Consider the following 21,217-nt stretch of genomic DNA (forward strand, 5'->3'; position numbering starts at 1 on the left):
CTAATTAATATGGTATAATCTTTAAGACGCTTTATGAGGTTACTAAATCAACCTCTTGCTTTTATCGTATGCAATATATGTAAGATATTATCTCATGATTATCTCCCTAAATTGTATGTTATAATCTTTAAGACAATTTATGAGGTTAAGCTCATTAAATAAACCCTCTTGCTTTTATCATATGCAATATATCTTAGATATTATCTCATGATTAACTCCCTAAATTATATTGTAGAATCTTTAAGACAATTTATGGGGTTGAGCTCATTAAATCATCCCTCTTGTTTTATCATAAAATGCAATATATCTAAGATATTATCTCATTATTACCTCCCTAAATTATACTCTTTCGGTCCCAAATTGAATAATCTAATTTCCTTTTCTTGTTGTCCCATTTTAGTGTCTCATTTCTAAAAATAAAGAAAAGAACTTTTTGCCCTTTCCAATAATACCCATTACTATAAATTTAGTGTCAACTTTATTTAAAAATAAGTTAAACTTTTTCATTATGATTAATGATGGTACAATTGGAAAAATCATGTTATTCTTCATAGTCAAACTCTAATTAGTGATGTTCCATTAAAAAGTTGGATTTTCAAAATAAGTCATTCATTTTGGGACTGAGGTAGTATGGTATAATCTTTAAGACAATTTAATACCATTTATGAGGTTGAACTCATTAAGTCAGCCCTTTTACTTTTATCATAAATGCAATATATCTAAGGTATTATCTCATGACTACCTCCCTAAATTATATGGTATAATCTTTAAGACAAAAATCACAATGACAACTCATCAAGTTCCTTTTTCGTGAATAAATAAGAAGCAAAACCATGAAATATTTCAATCGATGAATTTCACTATGGACTCAAAGTCATTGTTATTGGCGATAATCATAATTTTTATGTTTTATCAAAATTATTATGTTGCAGAAGGAAGAAGAGTTCTAACAAAAGAAGATGAGTTGGAGTTCGGAGAACAATTAAGAATTCTCAATAAGCCTTCCTTCAAGACCATTCGAGTAAGATATAGTAGTCTTTGTTTTAGGCCTTGCGTTTCCTATACTTCAAAATATGAACCTAAAGATTATTTTTGCAACCATGAGTGGTTGCATCAATCGAGTGGAATTAGATCATGATCTTGTAATATGCCTCTTTCTTTTATTCCATCGTGATCTTGTTCCAGCTTTAGAAGATGTCTAAATCCAAAAGAAAAACTAATCATATTAAGATATGAATAAATTAGGCCAGCGCTTTGGGGAAAGCTAAATAGTTTCCGGGGTGTGAAATTTTAAAGGGAATATGCATAATTTTAGAGATTTTCTGGGGAAATAAATTTTAAGGGGAAATAAAAAAAAACACTCCACCTCACCTCAATCTATCTCCACCTCACCTCACTCTATCTCCACCTCACCTCACTCTCTCTCCACCTCACCTCACTCTCTCTCCACCTCACCTCTTTGTCTTCTCCGATTTGGTCGCCGGCCGGAAAATTTTCCGGCCGGCGACCATTAAAAAAAAAAAAAAAAAAAAAAATTTTCACTCTCTCTCTCTCTAGAAACTCCGGCGAAGGGGTTTCCCTTCGCCGGAGTTCCGGTCTGTTGAAGAACAGACCGGAACTGGTCTGTTCTTCAACAGACCAGATCTGGCCTGTTGAAGAACATACCAGATCGGTCTGTTCTTCAACAGACCGGAAGTGGTCTGTTGAAGAACAGACCAGTCCGGTCTGTTCTTCAACAGATCCGGTCTTCAACAGGCCGGATCTGTTGAAGAACAGACCGGACTGGTCTGTTCTTCAACAGACCACTTCCGGTCTGTTGAAGAACAGACCGATCTGGTCTGTTCTTCAACAGGCCTGATCGGTCTGTTGAAGAACAGACCAGTTCCGGTCTGTTCTTCAACAGACCGGGACTCCGGCGAAGGGAAACCCCTTCGCCGGAGTTTAGAGAGAGAGAGAGAGTGAAAATATTTTTTTTTTTTTTTAATGGTCGCCGGCCGGAAAATTTTCCGGCCGGCGACCTAATCGGAGAAGATAGAGGTGAGGTGGAGAGAGAGAGAGGTGAGGTGGAGAAGCTATTTTGCTTTCCCCTAAATAAAATTGTCAAACAAATTTGACCAATTTTTGACCAAGTCTTCACACCCCGGAAACTTTTTAGCTTTCCCCAAAGCGCTGGCCATAAATTAAACATTAACTTTACATATATAATATTATTATATTTTGGTAAATAAACTAAAATTTTGTAATTTTTGTTATGGTGATTTACAGACTAGTATTGGGGATTTGTTCGATTGCGTAGATATATACAAACAACCAGCATTTGACAATCCATTGCTCAAGAATCATAAAATTCAGGTATAAATCTTTGAACCCGTCTCACAAAATGATAATTCATCTTCTTTAGTTTTGGTAATTAATTTTCTGAAAGAAAAAAAAATGGTTTATACATGTGCAGCTGAAACCAGATATCATAAAAGAAGAATCGATCAGTAAAAAAACTTCATCATACAAAAATGGAGCAAAGACTTTATTTGAAGTTCAGAATGAAAGGTGTCCAGAAGGAACTGTTCCAATTAAAAGGACTACAAAAGAAGATTTAATAAATGCAAAATATGCATCCAAATCATTCCATCCGGATACATATCCTCTAACACCTATGGTTACCCATGTAAGTAATCTTATATTTATATATTATGTAGTTTTGGAATCCCCTTGTATTTTTGTACTTATTTTCAATGGTGAAAGTATAAACTAATTTGGAATGAATAATTTTAATTAAAATACAAAAAATACAAAATCCCTTTTGAAATGAATGAACTTTGGTATCCTTAATTAACTTTTAGAGGAGTTCTTGGAAAAACATAAACGTTAAATGCATCGAAAGCTAGTAACGATTTATTCTAACTTCGAGAGAAATTGATGCCTAAATTAAGTTATTCTTTCTTTAGTTTGCTGCGGTTGATACGGGGGATGACAGAATACAATATTATGGAGGAAAAGGTGATATTGGTTTGTACAATCCAAATGTTATCTCTGGGCAATTTTCCACTGGACAAATTTCTATTCAAAATGGACAATTTTCCGAAATAAATAGTATAGAAGCTGGATGGATGGTAAGTAATATTTTTCAACTGCTCAAATTTTGTTACCCTTATTATATCTGATTAATATTACATTAATTTCTATATATTGGATTAATCAGGTATACCCACAGTTATCCAAAGACAACATGAGTCGCTTATTTGGATATTGGACGGTAAGATTCAATGTTTCTTAATTTTAGTGGACATTCTAGAAATGTACTCATATCCTGTACTCAATCAAATTGAAAAAAAGTGATATAAGAAGACTCTATTTCCCCAACAAATAAAGATGACGGGTGAAGCTACTCAACAACCATACCATCAATAATGGAGAATAATTTTATCTGATAATTATGATTGTTACAAGAAAATATACTTTGAGTCACATAAACAATGATGCGATAAGTTTTAAATTTGTAGTAATTTTGATATTGTTTGGGCGGGAAACGCAGGCTAATGGATATCAAACAGGCTGCTTTAATACACTATGCTCAGGTTTTGTGCAAGTTCATCCTACAAAAGTCTTGGGGGATGCTTTCAGTCATTATTCGTCTGGAGAACACCTATATGCCCTTATTATTTCCGTATCTCGGGTAAGTACTTTATTATAAATATTTCTTTTAGGGGATTTTAAGGTCATTTGATTATAGAACATGACGTGTCGATTCAATTTGACAACATATAATATTGGTATACCAACTAAGAAAAATGAATGTGTATAAATTATCATTTTGACACCATACCATGCCTTGCTAATAAGTTGGAGAGAGATAGAGAGAAGAGTTTTCATTCGACATTGGATGATCTCCTCTGTTCTATCATTGACCTGATTCATTCGTCACGAGCCAACTGCAATCTTGAATTTAGGTATTAAGAAGGGATAGCGTAACGTTTGCAACGTGTATACGCTTGGGCTATGATCATGGAGAGAGACTTTCACGTTGGACAGATAACGACATAATTTAATTTGTGGGCTTGGTCGACACCGTCGAATTTTAGTCCTTGCAGTAGTATGTGGTGTTTCTAAAAAAGAAAATGAGAATTTCAAAGTATTTTGTATTGGAATGCAGGATCCAACAAGTGGGAATTGGTGGTTGAGATGTTGTTCAGCTGATGATGTAATAGTAGGGTATTGGCCAAAAGAACTCTTCACCCATCTCTCAAATAGTGCTTCAGTCATTACATATGGTGGGAGAGCAGGGGCAGAAAATAATTTGCCAATGCCACCAATGGGAACTGGTGTTTATAAGAAATCATACTATGGGGTTTGTTACATATCCAACATGGAGGTTGTTAATGATCAAGGAAAACCTGTGCAGGTGAATGAGGATAAAATTAGGACCCTAGTAGATGTCAAAGACTGTTATGACGCGTCTTTCTTAGGAGAACAAGGTGATTGGAAGTCAACTATGGTATTTGGTGGGGAAGGTGGCAACAACTGTAAGCCGCTAGTTTGATTTATTTCTGTCAAACTATTCGTGTTCTAAGTGATAGCTCATTATAAGTGACTAAAGTTTATATATTGGTTCTTTGGGAAATGTTTCTTGTAGTCTTTTTCGAAGTTTGACTTAGAAATTTGTGTGATGTTATCCTGATTGTAATAGGATGATGTCGATCAACCTTTTGGGCTACTAATGGTACTGTCTGCTTTGGCACATCTAGGCCTCAAAGTTTTAAAAGACCTCACTACGAAAGAGTGCTTAACCTCTTAAGAGAAGCAGCACACTCCGTCTCACCACCGATGTGAGATCATTAACAAAACACCCTCCCGACACCACATCACAGTAGACATAATTGTGTAGATAACGTGTCATACGATGATATTTACCAACCTTCTAAGATGCTAAAGATATTGTCTGCTTTGGCACTCCAGGGCCTCACAGTCTTAAAATGCCTAACTAGAGAATGTTATTTAGCCTATTAAATCTGTTTTGAATTTTTTTGAAATACAATTGATTATAGTCGAAAGCACATGTGAGAATAGTCCCACATGGAGGAGAGCTATTTTTTTGTGAAAAGGCATATAGCTTGCAATTATTCATTAAAATTCTCAATGACAATGTTTGATTTCTCCGCCAATAATTGGCTTAAAATGCAGCTTGGAATTTGTATAACATTCCAAAATCTATTGCTACCGGACAAAAAAGAATCCTTTCCCAGTAAGTGTGCAACTCGATTCAAATCTCTCGTGCTAAACTTGAAAGCTCAACGACAAGTCTTGCCGCATGAGCTGCTGTTATTGTTGCACATGCAGCCAACATATTCCTCACTTCAGTCATGATAGTGTTTCATTTATTGACTCTACATACCATCAGGGTCGTAGACGGGCCAGTGCGGGCAGGGCGCCCGCACTAGGCCCCTTACCACAAGGGGCCCATTTAGGTCTATATTTCTTCTCACTTAAAGTATTTAGAGAAGCAATAGTAACAATACAACATTGAACCGCACCTAGCATAGTTGGTAAGTTGCGTAATTTCTATGCAATAGATCTTGGGTTCGGTTCCCATTAAAACTATTTTGTTATTTTATCTTTTTTTTTTTGTTAAAATTTTCATCTTAAGTTGTACCGACCAAACTCTCTCTAGGCTATCCCACTTTCAAATCTTTTAATTTTATAAATTTTTTCTACCAATCAACTTTAGTTTCTGATTGTGTGAAAAAAAGAAAAATCAAATCTATAATATTTGTAAAGTCCTATACAAATTAAGAGACTTTTATTTGGTTAGGATAATCACAAACCAACACCATTCATTTGGGTTCATCAATTTGTAATATTTTACAGGTAAACTATTTCAAATTTGTGTTCATAACTTCGCGTTTAATTTTTTTTTTTTACTTAATTTGCATAAATGAGGGCCCTGACTAAAATTTTGCACTGACCCCAAAATTATCAGCCACGGTCCTGCAAACCACTGCAATTGCAGTTTTTCCTTTCTTAAAGTCAAAATTAAGCTTTAATTCACCATTTGGTGGTACCGACCAACTTCCGGTATTAGCTGCACCTCACTGGTTTGTTGTGTATCTTGGGGCTCCAACGCTGGGGAGAAGTCATGTAGCATCATTGCCGCCTCATTGATGATTCCCGTACAATTTGGTTTTTTTACCCTCTGACACCCATCCATTACGCTCCTTCCCTAAAAACCACAAAACATATAATATCTTGGTCTTCTTCACTCATTGCCAATTGGTTTTGAGTTTGATGACCACAAAGTTAACACTGTGTCAGAGCTATGGCCACACGTGATATGCTTAAAAACCACACATGTTCCACATCACTTGAAAAAAAAACGTGTTAAGCTAACCACACAACACGTGAGGGGGCGTGTGAGAATAGTCCCACATGAGATAATGGTTATCTAGCAACCAAGTATATAATGTTTGTGTCCTCTCCACTCATTGCCAATTAATTTTGAGTTGGATGACCACAAACTTGACCGTACAATTGTGTCTATTAATTTTAAGTGATCATAAATGAATAAATTATTTGAGGGAACCTTGTTTTGGGGGACCCTAGTGTGCGGTCCTAATTAAGAAGTCTGATATTATTAGCGGTATTTTAGATATCAAATATCTATCATTAACTGTTTAGGTTCGCATCCACAGATCTTATATGAATTAACTTGAGTTAGCATCTACAGATCTTATATGAATTAACTTGAGTTATCAAAACATATATTTGTTTCAACTTCCTACTAATTAGAATAATACTCTTTGCCACATTAAGATCAAGAAGTTCAATTGAGTTTCTTCTTCTTGAGACACAAGAATACTACATTTTGATCACCATTCGATATTAGCTAGAACAACAACCATGACCTTCTTCTTAATCTCCTTATGATCGTAATGTTTATACTTGAAGATCTTGTGAACTCTTTAGTTCGCTCACTTTTTTAAACAACTGAAAAATTTCTCTCTCCCCATCTTAGGTTTGGTCTGCACGTCAAGAGAAAATACTCAAACTGCATGCTTAGTTGCAGGTCTATGTTCTTTTATTAGCTAGACCTTAAAGCCTTACGCCGTGGAACATGGGGGCGGGACAAAAGAGGCGTTAGCCTTATACTTCTCGATTTTACTCTCAGGACATCTCTATGGGCACGTCAATTTTCTAGGAGTGTGCAAAAATAGACCGAACCAATCAAACCAAACCGGTCCAGTCAGTTTTCAAACCGAACCAAACAACGAGTGGTCTGGTACGGTTGTAGGTTTCTAAAAACCAAGTCGTTTGGTTCGGTTTGTGAATGTAATTGTTAGAAACCATTAAAACCAAACTGAACCAGTCAAGTTCAATTAATTTATATCTATTATATAAAATAAAATGAAGAGTGATGACTAGGACAAACCAAAGATAAAACTAAAGACAAACCAAAGATAAATCTAGCCGTCCGTTATCCCATGATAAATTTTGACCGTCTATTTATTTAAGATTAACAAAGCACATAATACGTGCATAACTCTAATTTTTTATATAATAGATGGGTTCACATCTAGATTCAGCTCTAATATTGACCTTTGGATCTTTTTCCCCTTCACTAAAACGTTAATCCAACATTTATGATTAAAAGAAAACCCCCAAATTAATTTCACACCAATTAAAGAATTAATACCCTCTCTTTATAACCCACTCTCACATAACATTTATGTTCATTGTTTTTTTTTATGTCTGCAACTTTATATTTCTTCCATTAAAATCTATTGCCGTTTCTAATCCTTTCTCTCTTTCTAAAACTTTATTCATGTTTTTTTTTATTGCTTTTTGATTATAAAGAATAAAAAACTTTTCGGGTATCTCTTCTTATTCACTTAATTTAGGGTATGTGATTGGTTCTCATCGACAAAAGATTGCGGTTTTGATAAGAAAGTTTGGGTTTTCTTTAAGTTTTAATTGAATGTGTTTTAATTTTTCATTTTTGCTTGACTTTCAGGTTGGTCCAATTATTTCATGGTGATTCTAGCAAAACCTAATTCAATTCCTTTCGATGGTACTGTATGGAAATTTTCTTTGTTATTATTGTTTCATCCATCACAAAGGTCATCCCTATGTTCAAGTTAATTCTCCTTGGTTCCAACCAGTTTCATTTCGTGGATACATATTTTTCAGTGTTGCTAATTTCTGTTATTCTCTTGCCGTTTATACTCCTTTCTCTCTTTCTAAAAATTTTCATGACTTATTTCACTAATTGTTCTATTCATATTTTTCTTTTTTGTATTTTCTTTTTGTTATAAAGAATCAAAAAAATTTCGGTTATCTATTCTTTTTCACTTAATCTAGGGTTTGTGGTTGGTTCTCATCAACAAAAGATCGAGATTTGATAAGAAAGTCTGGGTTTTCTTGACTTTTTTTAATTGCTTAATTGAATGTGTTATAATTTTTCATTTTTGCTTGATTTTCAGGTTGACCCAATTATTTCAATTTTCTGAGATTCCATGGTGATTCTAGCAAAACCAAATTCAATTACTTTTGCTGGTATTGTATGGAAATTCTCTTTGTTATTACAGTTTCATCCATCACAAAGGTCATCTGTATGTTCAAGTTAATTCTCTTTGGTTCCAACCTTTTAATTTCGTGGATACAAATTGTTCATTGTTGGTAATTTCTGATATTCTCTTGATGTTTCTACTCCTTTGTCTCTTTCTAAAAAATTTCATGACTTAGTTCTCTAATTGTTTTATTCATCTTTTTCTTTTTGTATTGCTTTTTGGTTATAAAGGATCAAAGACTGTTTGAGTATCTCTTCTTTTTCATTTAATCTAGGGTTTGTGATTGGTTCTCAACAACAAAATATTGGGGCTTTGGTAAGCAAGTCTGGGGTTTTCTTAATTTTTGTTTAATTTCTTAATTAAATCCGTTCTAATTGTTTTTATTTTTGCTTGATTTTCAGGTTGATCCAGTCATTTCAATTTTCGGAGATCCATGGTGATTCTAGCAAAATCCAATTCAATTGCTTTTGCTGACACGGTACGGAAATTCTCTTTGTTATTACTGTTTCATCCATCACAAAGGTCATGTGTATGTTCAAGTTAATTCTCTTTGGTTCCAAGTTTACTTGATCCCTTGATATTTCTGTCGAAGTTAGTTTAACCTAAATTGATTATAGTGTCGTTGATTTTGTTATGCATTTCAGAAAATTTTTGTTGTGTGAGCTCTAATTCTTCGAAAAAATTCCTCAACTATTCCATACGTACTTACCAAAGTACTCAAATTTGTTAGTTGCTTTATGTTCTAAAATGATGCAAACCGTGTCATCGTCAAAAATGTTTTAGACAACAGGAGATCAAATTGAAAAAAAATGAAGTTGTATCATCTACGTCTTATTAAAAATGTGAACATCATTGTCAATGTCAAAAAAATGTTAAAGAAAGAAATCCGAAGAAGTTCAAATAGTTGGTTTGGTAAGGACTTGATTACAAATTATTTTTTGCAAAATGTATAACGGTTGCAACCAATTATAAGTTTTCAATAAATTTTAATTTTTGTTCTATAGTTTGCTTTTAGAGATTTACATTCTCAAACATATGGTTTCATTTGTTCTTGTTAAGTGGAGATGAAATATTTGTGATAATGAAAGGTCTATTTTTGCAGATAAAAGGTCATTCATTTTGATAATTGGTGATCGACGACTTTATAATCTATAAAATACTTAGCGGAAGCTCCCGTGCCGGAGGCACGGGTTATACCTAGTATATATATATATATACAATTATATGTACATAATTTTTTCTAAAACATATCTATCGCGTCTGTATAACTTCATACAAATACATATCTTTCACCAAGTTTTTGTCAGAAATAAGAATAACTATTACTCATACAAAACAACAACAGTGCTACAATATTATGTTACTAGCTAGTATTAGACAAAAGCGATCCATGTATAATTAATGTTACTGGCTGCTATGTAATATTTCGAGCGATGGCCTGCACATGTCTTCAGGTTTTTAAGGAGTGTTGTCTTCATTTTATACGTCAATGTATGAAGAAAGTAACTCGATTCGTCGATTTTCATGGAGAATAAACTGTTACTATGGCTGGTTTGGTATCCAGTAGTATCCAAACCGCTCATTGACGGTTTTGTTGGTAACGGAACCAAACCATGAGCGATTTGGTAACGGTTTAAGAAAGCACTAACCAAACCATGTACAGTTTAGTAATGGATGACACCAAAATACCAGATACCGAACCAACGAACAGCCCTACCATTTTCCCATCATTATGGCAGGCTTAGTTATCTCATATTACTTTGCCCGGGACTCTAGGTCTCGCCCACTTTCGTCGAGACTTGCACCTTCTCTAGGTCTCATATTACTTTGCCCGGGACTCTAGGTCTCCCATCATTATGGCAGGCCGACGACCCCTGCCGGTGAAGACGATAATGTGGCGTGCTGAAATGATGTGGCAGAGAGAGAAAATGAGATGGAGGAGAGAGAGTAACAGAATGTTAAAGATAACGGAAAAAGGGGACCATACGGGAATTATTGCTAAAGTAGGGGGCAGGCAGGAAGCTGGTCACAAAGTTGGGGGTAATTTGGGAAATAACCCTTTTTATAACTCAAAATTCAAGGTAATGAACTGCACGAATTCCGGAAGATATTTTCGTTAAAACCCCGATTAAAATATTGAACATGGTTTCATCCCAACCCTAGATTGGTGGGTCAGTTAATCATGGTGAGAGATTAAAATAAATACGAAGAATAGAGAGGAAATGGAAAAAGGATCAAACTTTTCTTGTTGATTTTCTCTGTTGCAGCGGAACGTAGGGTTGTGCAAAAGTAGACCGAACCGCTCATTGACAGTTTGGTTGGTAACGGAACCAAACCATGAGCGATTTGGTAACGGTTTGAGAAAGCACTAACCAAACCGATCCAAACCGGTCAAATCGGTTTTCTAACCAGACCAAACAACGAGTGGTTTGGTATGGTTGTAGATTTTCAAAAACCAACTAGTTTGGTTCGGTAAATGGATGTAATTTTTAGGAACCATTAAAACCAAGTCGAATCAGTTAAGTTCAATTAATATTTATAATTGTATATTTACATTTTTTTTTTAAAATATATCTATCATATCTCCATAGTTTCATACAAATACAACAACGCCACTAGAATATAATGTTACTAGCTAGTATTATATTAAAACAATTCATGTATCGATAATATACTAGCTACTACATAATATTTCGGTCGGTGGCCTGCACATGTCTTTAATGTTTCAAACGTTTTTCGACGTATTATGTTAGTTTGATTGTTTCTCCAGATTTTTAAAGAGTGTTTTCTTGATTTTATAAGTCAGTGTATGAAGAAAGTAACTTGATTCGCCAATTTTCATGGAGACTAAATTGTATTATGGATGGTTTGGTATCCAGTAGTATCCAAACCGCTTATGATGGTTTGGTTAGTAACCGAACCATGAGCGGTTTGGTAATGGTTTGAAAAATCACTAACCAAACCATGAGCGGTTTGGTAACGGATGATACCAAATTACCGGATACCGAACCAACGAACAACCCTAGCGAAACGCACCCCTAAGGAAAATAATTTTCCAACCAATTTGCTCTTCTTCCTCAACTGTTTTTATTCAAATCAGAGAATCAAAACTTTGAATAAGGGATTTTCCAACCAATTTGCTCGTCTTTCTTTGTTACAACCAATTTGCTCGTCTTCCTCTATATCTCACTCTACAAATCACTCATTCTTTTTCTGTTTTACTCTCTTAATTTCTCAAATGAAGAACAACATTGAAAACAGAAACTCCCTTTGAAACTTCTCTATTTTTATCTCTCTCTCTCTCTCTCTCTAAAATACTCTCTGTCTCTCTGTAGATTATAACATGAAGCTCAAGAGAGGATTATCCCCCGAGATGAGATACCCTTGTCTGATGAAGAGTTCCTGTTTTATAGAGAAAGAAGACAAAAAAAATCCAAAATTTCAAATCTCTGTGGTGTGGCTGTCTCTCTCTGTTAAATTTCCAAATGTATCTCCCTCCATAGATTTTATCTCTCTATAAATCTGAATCTAATTTATTTCTTTCCCTATCAATCATCTCGATCAAACCTCCATGATTCCTTCTCATTCTTTCTATCTTCAACTCTCTACCAAGAACTTGCTGTGAGGGAAAGAGATATGGATTCCCAAGTCTGATTGCTTTCAAAATTCTCTTTCTCTCTAATATCTTGGCTCCATCACTTCAGTGTTTGTTTGTTTTTTAAATTTTTCAGATCTGAAATCTGAATGGGGATCAATTCAGATTTCAGATGTTTGTTTTTTGTGTTTAAGAAAATATGAAATATCGTCTGAATTTGGCCAATTGTCTGAATTGGCTGAAAAGGATCCCATATTTTTCAGACTTCAAAACAAGTCTGAAAACAAATCTCCAATGTCGGAATGTGCTAAATGTCATTTATACCCCCATAGATTTTACTATTCTCAGTCATTATTTTATTTAGCAACACCACCACCACCACCACCAAAATCAACACCACCACCCAAACCACCACCACACAACCTAGACCACCACACAACCTAGACCACCACCACCACACAATCTAGACCACCACCACCACAACCACACAACCTAGACCACAACCACACAACCACCACAACCGAAATCAGCACCACCACCGAAACCACCACCACAACCACACAACCACACAACCACCACCATCGAAACCACCACCACAACCACTAAATCTAGACCACCACAACCGCAACCACACAACCTAGATCACCACCACAACAACCACACAACCACACAAACCACACCACCAAATGAATACAAACCGCCACCACCACCACATAACGCCGGATCTGTTGGAGAGAGAAAGAGGGACGAAAAGAGAATGGGATTGAGAGAGTCTAAACCTCGTCGGACTTCCATTGCCAGACTTTTTCGCCGGAATAAGTGTTTGAAAGAGGTTGGTTGGGAGAGGGAGGCTGTTGGAGACTTGGAGAGAGAGAGAATAAAGAGTTTAGGGTTTTCTTTTTATTTTAGAGAATGGTGAAGGGTTAGGGCTTGTTTGTGTAAAATGTCAAGTAGGGGTATATATGTTAAAATTATAATTCAGATCCACTAATTCAAATTTCGAAAACAAACATCTAACTTCTAAAATAACTCAACCAATTCAAATTCAGCCAATTCAGTTCAGACTTTTCAGATCCAGCCAATTCAGATTCAGACATAAAAAAAACAAACAGCACCTTCCCCTCTAAAAATATATATGTCACCCCTTTAAGAATACTCAGCTCTTACCCAAACCATCACTCTCAATCTTTGCTTCCCGATTTATCTCCCCATTTCCAATCTTTGATTTCATCTCAAAAATTTCCTTCTCTGTTCAACTATCACATTCCATCTCCCTCCATTATCTTTTTCTCTCTACTATTTCCAGAGGAGATAGAGATTAAGAGAAAAGTTAAGTAAAAATTTCCCATTAATTTGGGAATTACCCAATCCCGGGTAAAGGCTGGATGTAGTGAGGAGAATGATTTGGTGCGTCTCGGTAGAGGGAAGAATATACCTCGCACGTCCGGATGCGGGCATGTGTGTAGGAGAGATCTACGCCATCCATCTTCCACAAATTCGCACGAGGGAGTATTGAAGCCTGCCCATGTGACATACTGGATCTTGACTCGTCCAGATCACGAACCTTGTCCCGTGGTGCCCACCAGTGTACCGAAATTATCCCTCGCACCGTCAGGTTGCCCCACGTCCTCACGCCAGATCCGCGCCACGTGTTACAAATAGATCCGATTTTGAACAAAACTTTGACTTACTCTATTTTCCTCGTCCGGACTCCAATTTGACTCTCGCTTTCGCCGTTGGGTTCGTCTTGGACACTACTTTTCAACCGAGCACTAAAATTTCCAGAACACCAATACCACTGAATGACCGAAATGCCCTTAATGTGTGTTTCTCCTGTTTTTATCATTTTTCGCACCGAACTCCGTAAATGAGACCTGAGACCGAGAAACAACCAAATCATCATAGTAACTGCCCGAAATAGGCTAACTAGCCCAAATTAAGAGACTAAGACGGGATATTTTCATGTCCCATCAAACATCCCCAAACTTAGATTTTGCTAGTCCTCGAGCAAAACAGAAAAACAAAACTAAGCCCAGTTCACCGCTTTCATAGGGAATCACGATTGCACTTAGCACATGCAACAAGCCGTTAAGCCTCTGGGTCACCCAAGAGCACGAGTTTTGTCTCCTATGGGTTTGTAGTGAATATGCCCACAAAATTAAAAAATCTCAAAAATGCAGAAGGGTCTAAATATGATATGGACTAACAATGTTTATCCGGTAGATTTACAAAAGCTAATAGAAATGAAATCCAAGTCGACCAAACCATACAAACGCTAAAAATCCCTTCACTAGTAATCTAGACTCGAAGTGCACGTGACCAGCCAATATGAATATCATTTCGGTTCAGAACAGACAAGACTTTGATTACTTTCTCGATACATTTCGCCTCGAATATTGCCTCACGGTCATACACTCAAAATTTAAGTCACTAAAAAATGGTTCACTCTATGTGTTAGTACGAGCATGAAGAAAAACTCAACACATTACAAAAGACGGACTAAATTTTTCGTAAACGACTGATCTCATAGAACTCCTGAGAACTCTTCTCACCTGATCAACTGTCTAACAATGTTTCCTAGAGGTCAATAGATGCTAAGGATGAATTAGAACTCCTGAGAATTCGACGTCATCAAATCTTCAAGAACTACTTCAAGGGATAAACACTTAAACTAAACAAACACATACTTTTTTTCTTTCATTTTTCTTTTTTTTTTTCTTTTTTTTATACACTTCTGGTAATAAAACTCAAAATACCACTTTCTTCACATTATTCTTTCCTTGTGGTAAAATTCTTTTCATTTTGCTTCATGCCTTATTCTCAGGGTTCTAATGGTGAATGGAGTTTATATCTTCCTCTAGTTGACACTGTTTTCAAGTTTATCAGACTACAAGAGAAAGGTTCACATTCTTGAGGACATCCCTAGTGGTTGTAAAATTTGAACTCAAGAGACCAAATGAGCTCTTTTGATTATTGCGAGGTTGAGTAGCTCTTCATTCTACTCGGAGTTAGCGCAGAAGACATCACTCAAAGCAAAAAGAAAGACTCAGAATCTCACATGAGTTAAATCTCCACTAATGATTGATTAAGTTCTCCTAGAAAAGTCCACACTTCACCAATCTAACACTCACATGGCTAGTGCACAGACAACTTCAAGACTCGAAATTCATGGAAAAACCATTAGCAAATGGATAACTCGATCAACTAGACTCTATAACTATTAACAAGCAAAAACAACTAGACTCACATTTTCAATAAAAAAATTTCAAAATTTTGAAACCTTTTAAATTTTTGAAATAAGGACTTAACAAAATATTCATTCCCTTATCCCCAAACATAAACCGAACATAGTTCTCAATGTTCTGAAGACTATGCAAAAAAATAACAGGGTGAAGGGAAAGATATTACCTGATTCCAACGTCCTAACCGTGGGTTGCCTCCCAGAAAGCGTCAAGTTTGAAGTCTTCAGCCAGACAAAACAGATGACTCGAAAAATAGAAAGAATTCTACCTATTAGATTCCAGAAGTGTAACTAACTGTAAACCAATAATCGAAACATCTGTGGGTCCACCCAAAACACAAAGTTTTAAGTGAACGATAGTCTCACATTTTTGTGAAATGTTGATAGTGCATGTAAGACTATAAAAAAAGAAGGACAATCCCCAAACTTAGTGGATGCACAGTCCACTAAGTAAGTATAGATACTAGGACCAGCGACTAGAAAGTTATCAAAAGGATCGACATAACAATGAAGGCCCAATATATCAGTCGAAGCCAGAAAGTCATTTGCAAGCTTAGTGGATAAAATGTCCACTATGTCCATAGACGTACTTGAGGAGACGTCTGAATTGTTTCAAAAGGGATCAACAACCGAGTATGAGACCATGTTGAAGGTCAAACTAAACTCTAAGGGTAAGGCAACATGCTCAGGGACCAAGTCCATGTTTTCCTTAGGTAAATGGTCTGACAAACTATCTAGCATGTCTCTAACGTCATCAATGTCCTCAAAGACATCTGGAGCCTCGCAGTCAGTTATAATATCATGCCTTCCTAGCATTTCATCTAAGACTGACTCCTTACACGTGTCAAATACCGGATAGTTTAGAATCGTGTCATCCCCAAACTTGCCCATAGAGCCATCATCCTGAACATCAACGTCTAATGCAGTCCTATCATGGTGAGACAACACGGGTGGAGGGAACAAGACAACAAGGTCATCAGACCGTTCAGGCTCTAGGGTATTATCAGTAAATTCATCGACATTGCCTCCCTAATTATCTCATGATTGCCTCCCTAATTTATATGGTATAATCTTTAAGACGCTTTATGAGGTTACTAAATCAACCTCTTTGTTTTATCGTATGCAATATATCTAAGATATTATCTCATGATTATCTCCTTAAATTATATGTTATAATCTTTAATACAATTTATGAGGTTGAGCTCATTAAATCAACCCTCTTGTTTTTATCATAAAATGCAATATATCTAAGATATTATCTCATGATTACCTCCCTAAATTATACTCCCTCGGTCCCAAATTGAATGACCTAATTTCCTTTTTGGTTGTCCCATTTTAGTGTCCCATTTCTAAAAATAAAGAAAAAAACTTTTTACCCTTTCCAATAATACTCATGACTATAAATTTAATGTCAACTTTATTTAAAAGTAAGTTAAAGTTTTTCATTATAATTAATGAAGGCACAATTGGAAAAATCATGTTATTCTTTATAGTCAAACTCTAATTAATGATGTTCCATTAAAAAGTTGGATTTTCAAAATAAGTCATTCATTTTGGGACTGAGATCTTTAAGACAATTTAAGACAATTTATGAGATTGAAATAATTTAGTCAACCCTCTTGCTTTTATCATAAATGCAATATATCTAATATATTATCTCATGATTACCTCCCTAAATTATATGATATAATCTTTAAGAAGAAAATCGCAACGACAACTCATCAAGTTCCTTTTTCGTGAATAAATAAGATGCAAAACCATGAAAATTTTCAATCGATGAATTTCACTATGGACTCAAAGTCATTGTTATTGGCGATAATAATAATTTTTATGTTTTATCAAAACTATTATGTTGCAGAAGGAAGAAGAGTTCTAACAAAAGAAGATGAGTTGGATTTCGGAAAACAATTAAGAATTCTCAATAAGCCTTCCGTCAAGACCATTCGAGTAAGATATAGTAGTCTTTGTTTTAGGCCTTGTGTTTCCTATACTTTAAAACATGAACCTAAATATTATTTTTGCAACCATGAGTGGTTGCATCGATCGAGTGGAATTAGATCATGATCTTGTAATATGCCTCTTTCTTTTATTCCATCGCGATCTTGTTCCAGCTTTAGAAGATGTCGAAATCTAAAAAAAAAAACTAATCATATTAAGATATGAATAAATCAAACATTAACTTTACATATATAATATTATTATATTTTGGTAAATAAACAAAAATTTTGTAATTTTTGTTATGGTGATTTACAGACTAGTATTGGGGATTTGTTCGATTGCGTAGATATATACAAACAACCAGCATTTGACAATCCATTGCTCAAGAATCATAAAATTCAGGTATAAATCTTTGTACCCGTCTCACAAAATGATAATTCATCTTCTATAGTTTGGTAATTAATTTTTCTGAAAAAAAAATAAACGGTTTATATACGTGTAGTTGAATCCAGATATCATAGAAAAAGAATCTATCAGTAAAAAAACCTCATCATACAAAAATGGAGCAAAGACTTTATTTGAAGTTCAGAATGAAAGGTGCCCAGAAGGAACTGTTCCAATTCGAAGGACAACAAAAGAAGATTTGATAAATGCAAAATATGTATCCAAATCATTTCATCCAGATACATATCCTCTAACACCTATGGTTACCCATGTAAGTAATCTTCTATTTATATATTATGTAGATTTGGAATCCCTTGTATTTTTGTACTTATTGTAAATATTCACATTTTATTTTATATTCCTGACATTTTCTTTTCAAGGGTGAAAGTATAAACTAATTTGGAATGAATAATTTTAATTAAAATACAAAAAATACAAAATCCCTTTTGAAATGAGTTTCATTTAGAACTTTGGTAACCTTAATTAACTTTTGGAGGAGTTCTTGGAAAAACATAAATGTCAAATGCATCGAAAGCTAGTAACGATTTATTCTAACTTCGAGAGAAATTGATGCCTAAATTAAGTTATTATTATTTTTTCTTTAGTTTGCTGCTGTTGATACGGGGGATGACAGAATACAATATTATGGAGGAAAAGGTATTATTGGTTTGTACAATCCAAATGTTATCTCTGGGCAATTTTCCACTGGACAAATTTCTATTCAAAATGGACAATTTTCCGAAATAAATAGTATAGAAGCTGGATGGATGGTAAGTAACATTTTTCAACTGCTCAAATTCTGTTACCCTTATTATATCTGATTAGTATTACATTAATTTCTATATATTGGATTAATCAGGTATACCCACAGTTATCGAAAGACAACATGAGTCGCTTATTTGGATATTGGACGGTAAGATTCAACGTTTCTTGATTTTCGTGGTCATTCTAGAAATTTACGCATATCCTGTACTCAATCAAATTGAAAAAAAGTGATATAAGAAGACTCTATTTCCCCAACAAATAAAGAAGACGGGTGAAGCTACTCAACAACCATACCATCAATAATGGAGAATAATTTTATCTGATAATTATGTGTGTTACAAAAAAATATACTTTCAATCACATAAACTATGATGCGATAAGTTTTAAATTTGTAGTAATTTTGATATTGTTTGGACGGGAAACACAGGCTAATGGATATCAAACAGGCTGCTTTAATACACTATGCTCAGGTTTTGTGCAAGTTCATCCTACAATAGTCTTGGGGGATGCTTTCAGTCATTATTCGTCTGGAGAACACCTATATGCCCTTATTATTTCCGTATCTCGGGTAAGTACTTTATTATAAATATTTCTTTTAGGGGATTTTAAGGTCATTTGATTATAGAACATGACGTGTCGATTCAATTTGACAACATATAATATTGGTATACCAACTAAGAAAAATGAATGTGTATAAATTATCATTTTGACACCATACCATGCCTTGCTAATAAGTTGGATGATCTCCTCTGTTGTATCATTGACCTGATTCATTCGTCACGAGCCAACTGCAATCTTGAATTTAGGTATTAAGAAGGGATAGCGTAACGTTTGCAACGTGTATACTCTTGGGCTATGATCATGGAGAGAGACTTTCACCTTGGACAGATAACGACATAATTTAATTTGTGGGCTTGGTCGACACCGTCGAATTTTAGTCCTTGCAGTAGTATGTGGTGTTTCTAAAAAAGAAAATGAGAATTTCAAAGTATTTTGTATTGGAATGCAGGATCCAACAAGTGGGAATTGGTGGTTGAGATGTTGTTCAGCTGATGATGTAATAGTAGGTTATTGGCCAAAAGAACTCTTCACCCATCTCTCAAATAGTGCTTCAGTCATTACATATGGTGGGAGAGCAGGGGCAGAAAATAATCTGCCAATGCCACCAATGGGAACTGGTGTTTATAAGAAATCATACTATGGGGTTTGTTACATATCCAACATGGAGGTTGTTAATGATCAAGGAAAACCTGTGCAGGTGAATGAGGATAAAATTAAAACCCTTGTAGATCTCAAAGACTGTTATGACGCGTCTTTCTTAGGAGAACAAGGTGATTGGAAGTCAACTATGGTATTTGGTGGGGAAGGTGGCAACAAGTGTAAGCCACAAGTTTGATTTATTTCTGTCAAACTATTCGTGTTCTATGTGATAGCTCATTATAAGTGACTAAAGTTTATATATTGGTTCTTTGGGAAATGTTTCTTGTAGTCTTTTTCGAAGTCTGACTTAGAAATTTGTGTGATATTATCCTGATTGTAATAGGATGACGTCGATCAACCATTTGGGTTGCTAATGGTACTGTCTGCTTTGGCACATCTAGGCCTCAAAGTTTTAAAAGACCTCACTACGGAAGAGTGTTTAACCTTTTAAGAGAAGCAGCACACTCCGTCTCACCACCGATGTGAGCTCGTTAACAAAACACCCTCCCGACACCACATCACTGTAGACATAATTGTGTAGATAACGTGTCATACGATGATATTTACCAACCTTCTAAGATGCTAAAGATATTGTCTGCTTTGGCACTCCAGGGCCTCTCAGTCTTAAAATGCCTAACTAGAGAATGTTGTTTAGCCTATTAAATCTGTTCTGAAATTTTTTGAAATACAATCGATTATAGTCGAAAGCACATGTGAGAATAGTCCCACATGGAGGAGAGCTATTTTTTTTTGTGAAAAGGCATATAGGTTGCAATTATTCATTAAAATTCTCAATGACAATGTTTGATTTCTCCGCCAATAATTGGCTTAAAATGCATCTTGGAATTTGTATAACATTCCAAAATCTATTGCTACCGGACATAAAAGAATCCTTTCCCAATAAGTGTGCAACTCGATTCAAATCTCTCGTGCTAAACTTGAAAGCTCAACGACAAGTCTTGCCGAATGAGCTTCTGTTATTGTTGCACATGCAGCCAACATATTCCTCACTTCAGCCATGATAATGTTTCATTTAGTGTCTCTACATACCACCAGGGTCGTGGACAGGCCAGTGCGGGCAGGGCGCCCGCACTAGGCCCCTTACCACAAGGGGCCCATTTAGGTCTATATTTGTTCTCACTTAAAGTATTTAGAGAAGCAATAGTAACAAGAGAAATGATATAGAGGGCGAAAGTCTGAACCTACCGTGGGCCTACGGCTTATGTGTCGCGCCACTTCACGTGAGAAATCCCAGCTGTCCCTTCTTCCTATTCAGATTTTCAAAATTTAAGTTTCACCCCACGAAATACAATAGTTGAAATAGCAGTCTCTTGATTTTTAATATCGGGTTTTACAGGAAGAAAACCCCTAAGTTTTTGGGAAAAATTCGACTCTCTCTATCTCTCTCTCTCTCTTTCAGGAACATACATTCAAAACCGAGATTCATTTCTCAATCAATTTTGGTAATTTCTTTTT

At 35.3% G+C, this 21,217-nt stretch overlaps 2 protein-coding genes and 1 long non-coding RNA gene across 3 annotated transcripts; all 3 read left to right on the forward strand.

Annotated features, from left to right (window-relative positions):
• The first annotated feature begins 736 nt into the window (after window positions 1-736).
• Window positions 737-4,618, forward strand: LOC147536877 (protein neprosin-like). The gene is made up of 7 exons (XM_086640869.1): window positions 737-1,021; window positions 2,266-2,352; window positions 2,453-2,665; window positions 2,946-3,110; window positions 3,200-3,253; window positions 3,533-3,673; window positions 4,151-4,618. Exons 1-7 carry the CDS (start codon window positions 851-853, stop codon window positions 4,535-4,537), a joined length of 1,218 nt encoding a protein of 405 aa, XP_086496995.1. The 5' UTR covers window positions 737-850; the 3' UTR covers window positions 4,538-4,618.
• Window positions 4,619-7,758: 3,140 nt separating this feature from the next.
• LOC147536878 (uncharacterized) lies at window positions 7,759-8,866 on the forward strand. The gene is made up of 3 exons (XR_015226239.1): window positions 7,759-7,862; window positions 8,003-8,059; window positions 8,472-8,866. It is a non-coding gene; the product is annotated as an uncharacterized LOC147536878 (long non-coding RNA).
• Window positions 8,867-17,068: 8,202 nt separating this feature from the next.
• LOC147536879 (protein neprosin-like) lies at window positions 17,069-20,018 on the forward strand. The gene is made up of 7 exons (XM_086640870.1): window positions 17,069-17,341; window positions 17,648-17,734; window positions 17,835-18,047; window positions 18,382-18,546; window positions 18,636-18,689; window positions 18,969-19,109; window positions 19,551-20,018. Exons 1-7 carry the CDS (start codon window positions 17,144-17,146, stop codon window positions 19,935-19,937), a joined length of 1,245 nt encoding a protein of 414 aa, XP_086496996.1. The 5' UTR covers window positions 17,069-17,143; the 3' UTR covers window positions 19,938-20,018.
• Window positions 20,019-21,217: the final 1,199 nt, after the last annotated feature.

The sequence above is a fragment of the Eschscholzia californica genome, unplaced genomic scaffold, assembly GCF_041429995.1.
Source record: "Eschscholzia californica isolate CP2 unplaced genomic scaffold, dmEscCali1.0.p SCAF_5, whole genome shotgun sequence".
Taxonomy (NCBI): domain Eukaryota; kingdom Viridiplantae; phylum Streptophyta; class Magnoliopsida; order Ranunculales; family Papaveraceae; genus Eschscholzia; species Eschscholzia californica.

Bases quoted from the DNA above. Each gene is read 5' to 3' on its own strand.
- LOC147536877 (XM_086640869.1), top strand. From the start codon at position 851: ATGAATTTCACTATGGACTCAAAGTCATTGTTATTGGCGATAATCATA. The intron at 2,353-2,452 runs GTATAAATCTTT...ATACATGTGCAG, and splicing joins TCAAGAATCATAAAATTCAG to CTGAAACCAGATATCATAAA. The intron at 2,666-2,945 runs GTAAGTAATCTT...TTCTTTCTTTAG, and splicing joins TAACACCTATGGTTACCCAT to TTTGCTGCGGTTGATACGGG.
- LOC147536879 (XM_086640870.1), top strand. From the start codon at position 17,144: ATGCAAAACCATGAAAATTTTCAATCGATGAATTTCACTATGGACTCA. The intron at 17,342-17,647 runs GTAAGATATAGT...GGTGATTTACAG, and splicing joins CTTCCGTCAAGACCATTCGA to ACTAGTATTGGGGATTTGTT. The intron at 18,048-18,381 runs GTAAGTAATCTT...TTTTTTCTTTAG, and splicing joins TAACACCTATGGTTACCCAT to TTTGCTGCTGTTGATACGGG.